The sequence below is a fragment of the Brassica napus genome, unplaced genomic scaffold, assembly GCF_020379485.1.
Source record: "Brassica napus cultivar Da-Ae unplaced genomic scaffold, Da-Ae ScsIHWf_1473;HRSCAF=2065, whole genome shotgun sequence".
Taxonomy (NCBI): domain Eukaryota; kingdom Viridiplantae; phylum Streptophyta; class Magnoliopsida; order Brassicales; family Brassicaceae; genus Brassica; species Brassica napus.
In genome coordinates this window covers 355,678-359,143 of record NW_026014884.1, presented here as the reverse complement: position 1 = coordinate 359,143, position 3,466 = coordinate 355,678, and the positions used below count along the sequence as shown (strand labels likewise).

The 3,466-nt window shown below is 43.5% G+C and overlaps 1 protein-coding gene across 1 annotated transcript; it reads left to right on the top strand.

The window, feature by feature from the left end:
- The first annotated feature begins 582 nt into the window (after positions 1–582).
- Positions 583–2,826, top strand: LOC125597502. The gene is made up of 2 exons (XM_048772194.1): positions 583–2,509; positions 2,582–2,826. The coding sequence occupies exons 1-2, from the start codon at positions 583–585 to the stop codon at positions 2,824–2,826; spliced, it is 2,172 nt and encodes a 723-aa protein (XP_048628151.1).
- Positions 2,827–3,466: the final 640 nt, after the last annotated feature.

The following is a 3,466-nucleotide window of genomic DNA, read 5'->3' as shown; positions in this document are numbered from 1 at the left end:
AAGGTGATCTTGTGTCTTTGAGTAGCAAACCATCTCTGTTGCCATTACATAGCTTCAGAGAGACGTCCATAGTCCAGCAGAGTGCTAGTAGCCTCCAAGGACATCCCTATTTCGTTCCCCCTTCAAGTGATCCAGGAGCAGAAGCCATACCCAGGCTGCACCAAGTGGTATCAGAGCCACTTGAAGGTTAGGGTTTGCGATTTTGACTACTCAGATCATTCATTCCATCAAACACTTCTCTTATCTTTCTATCTGTTGTAAGCCAGCTGAGCCAACCCTGCAAATCAAAAAAAAAAAAAAAAAAAGAGATCTCTGATCCAAATCAAAAAAAAAAAAAAAAGCCGAAGAGTAATCCAGCTAGCTGAAGAGAAATCCAGCTCAGGGTGGTAAAGTCAGCTGGTGCCTAAATCTCTTAATACTTTCTTTCTGATTCATTGGGGTTTAGTTCTAGATCTTAAGTGTAGAACTTTGTTTTTCAACTGAACTTGTGGGAAGAGCTGAGACTTGGCGATTTGAAAACTTGAGTGAGAGAGAGATACTTTTGTTCTTGGCTTTGTGTTTTCTCTAACTATTTCAGGAACAATGAGTGAAGAGAGACGAGATGGAAAGCAACCAGAGGGTTCAGGAGAACCGGCTGTCCAGCAAATCAACCTCAACCAAGTTCAATTTGAGGCTATGATGGCTGAGATAAGCAGAAGAATGCAAAATACTTACAACCTTGCACAACAAGCTAATGAAAACTTACCTGGTGTTAATGCAGGGCAAGAGAGGGATGCGGGTGCTGCTGGAGCTCAGAGAGCACGCATTGGACCTATAAGAGGGCCACGAGTTGAGATTGGGGGTCGTGGGGTTTATGGAGAACATTATCAAGAAGATTCAACTGATGAAAGTGATGATGGATCTCAGGCTAGTCAGCATGGTAGAAACTACAACCGTAGGCGACCAGCTACTGATAACCTAGGCAATCTCAAGCTTAGAATCCCTCCATTCCATGGGAAGAATGATCCTGATGCTTACTTAGAGTGGGAGAAGAAGATTGAACTGGTTTTCAATTGCCAGCAGCTCACTGAGGAGAGAAAAGTGAGACTAGCAGCTACTGAATTCTGTGGATATGCTATTAGCTGGTGGGATCAGATTGCTACTACCAGGAGACGCAATGGAGAGCCTCAAGTAGCTTCCTGGTTTGAGATGAAAACTGTGATGAAGAAGAGATTTGTTCCTAATCACTATGGAAGAGATCTACACCAGAAGTTGAGAAGGCTTTCTCAAGGGTCTAAGAGTGTAGAGGACTATCACCAGGAGATGGAAACACTCATGTTAAAAGCTGATTTAGAAGAAGGTGTAGAAGCTACTATGGCTAGATTCCAAGGAGGTCTTAACAGAGATATACAAGATAGGTTGGAGCTACAAGAGTATGAGGACATGGATGAACTGCTACATAAGGCTATTTTGATTGAGCAGCAGAACAAGAGGAAGAGCTCTACCCGGTCTTCATACACTCCTGCTTCAAAACCGGCCTACTCCAAGGAAGATAAGCCAGGGGATAAGTCCAAGGACGGTTCTTCTTCAGTAGAGACCAAGAGAGATGACAAGGGTAAAGGAGTAGCCACATCTACTAAGACCAGGAACATTAAGTGTTTCAAGTGTCATGGCTTTGGTCACTATGCTAATGAGTGCACCAACAAGAAGGTGATGACTATCTTAGCCAACGGGGAGGTGATATCTGAAGAGGAGGACGCCGGCCAAGAGTCAGATGAGGAAGGCGTGGAGTACCCTGTCCGTGGAGAGCTACTAGTCACCAGGAGACTTCTCAATGCTCAACCTAAAGCCAAAGAAGATGAGCAAAGGGAAAACTTGTTCCACACCATATGTTTGGTTCAAGAAAAGGTTTGTAGCCTGATCATTGATGGAGGCAGCTGTACTAATGTAGCAAGTGCTGAGTTGGTGGAGAAGTTGGGTCTTCAAGTGTTTAAACATCCTAAACCATATCTCTTGCAATGGATCAATGATGAGGGTGGATTAAAGATCACCAAACAAGTGAAGGTCTTGCTATCAGTGGGAAAGTACCAGGATGAGATCACTTGTGATGTAGCACCCCTTGAAGCTAGCCACATCCTTCTTGGTCGTCCATGGCAGTATGATAAGAGATCAGTACATGATGGCTTCACCAACAGATACACTTTTATCCATAAGGAGAAACAAGTTACCCTGGCGCCAATGACCCCTCAGGAGGTACACCAGGATCAGATGCATCTCAAAATGAAGAGAGGAGAGTCCAAGGCCGCCAGCAAGTCCTTGCTTCTTGAAGAGACCAGCCAGGTAAGTAAACTCAACCTCTTTGCTACTGCTAAAGATATCAAAACTGCTGTGATTGAACAATCAAATTTGATACTAGTGGTTTATAAAGAATTGTTGAGCTCTACTACTAACCCTGCTCCTGAGATTCCAGAGGAGATTGAGTGCCTTTTGCAGGAGTATAGAGATGTGTTCCCAGAGGACAATCCAATAGGTCTGCCGCCTATAAGGGGAATAGAGCACCAGATTGATTTTGTACCAGGAGCTACTTTACCAAACCGTCCAGCATACAGGACCAACCCTGTGGAAACCAAGGAGCTTCAGAAACAAGTCAATGAGCTAATGGATAAGGGACATATCAGGGAGAGTTTGAGTCCTTGTGCTGTACCTGTCCTCTTGGTACCAAAAAAAGATGGAAGCTGGAGGATGTGTGTGGACTGCAGAGCCATCAACAACATAACAGTTAAGTACAGACACCCTATTCCTCGCTTAGATGATATGCTAGATGAGTTACATGTTTCATGTTGTTGAGATGAGATCACTTTGAGATGAGATCATGAGATGAAGTGTTGAGTAATGTATGTGAGGAGAGAGTATGAAGTGGTGAAGCATTAGGAAGAAAGGGATTGAGGAGGCTTAGTCAGTACAATCCGTACAGGCCGTTCATGAGGAGTGGCCGTACAAGTCTTGGGTAATACTCTTCACTATTCAGGATGGTTACTTGTGAAAAGGGTGATGGTAACTATGGAGAGTTACCAGCACTTGATCAGACCGTTGAGAGAAGGATAAGACCGCGACTTGGCAGGCTGTATGCAGCTGGAAAGGGAAACCAACTATGAGATTTAAGGATATAGATGATTATCTAAGTTTAGAAAGGATTATAGAAGAGAATAAGAGATTAAGAGACAAATTAGAGACTAATGGAGAATCATAATGAAATGAGTATAGAGAGAGATTGTTTAGAACTGTCTAGTCTTTATTAAGGGATGAGATTACATATATATAGGTCCATACACTTAGGGTTTTCGAATACATAAGCATGTAGAGTCAAAGGAGAGCCTAAGCTTTAATTTGAACCGGCCAATGGATATCTCCACACGTTTGAAGCATCTTTCTTATCCAAGACCAGATGCTCTTCCTTTCCAGCCCTTGCCAGCCTGTCCTAGCTGTC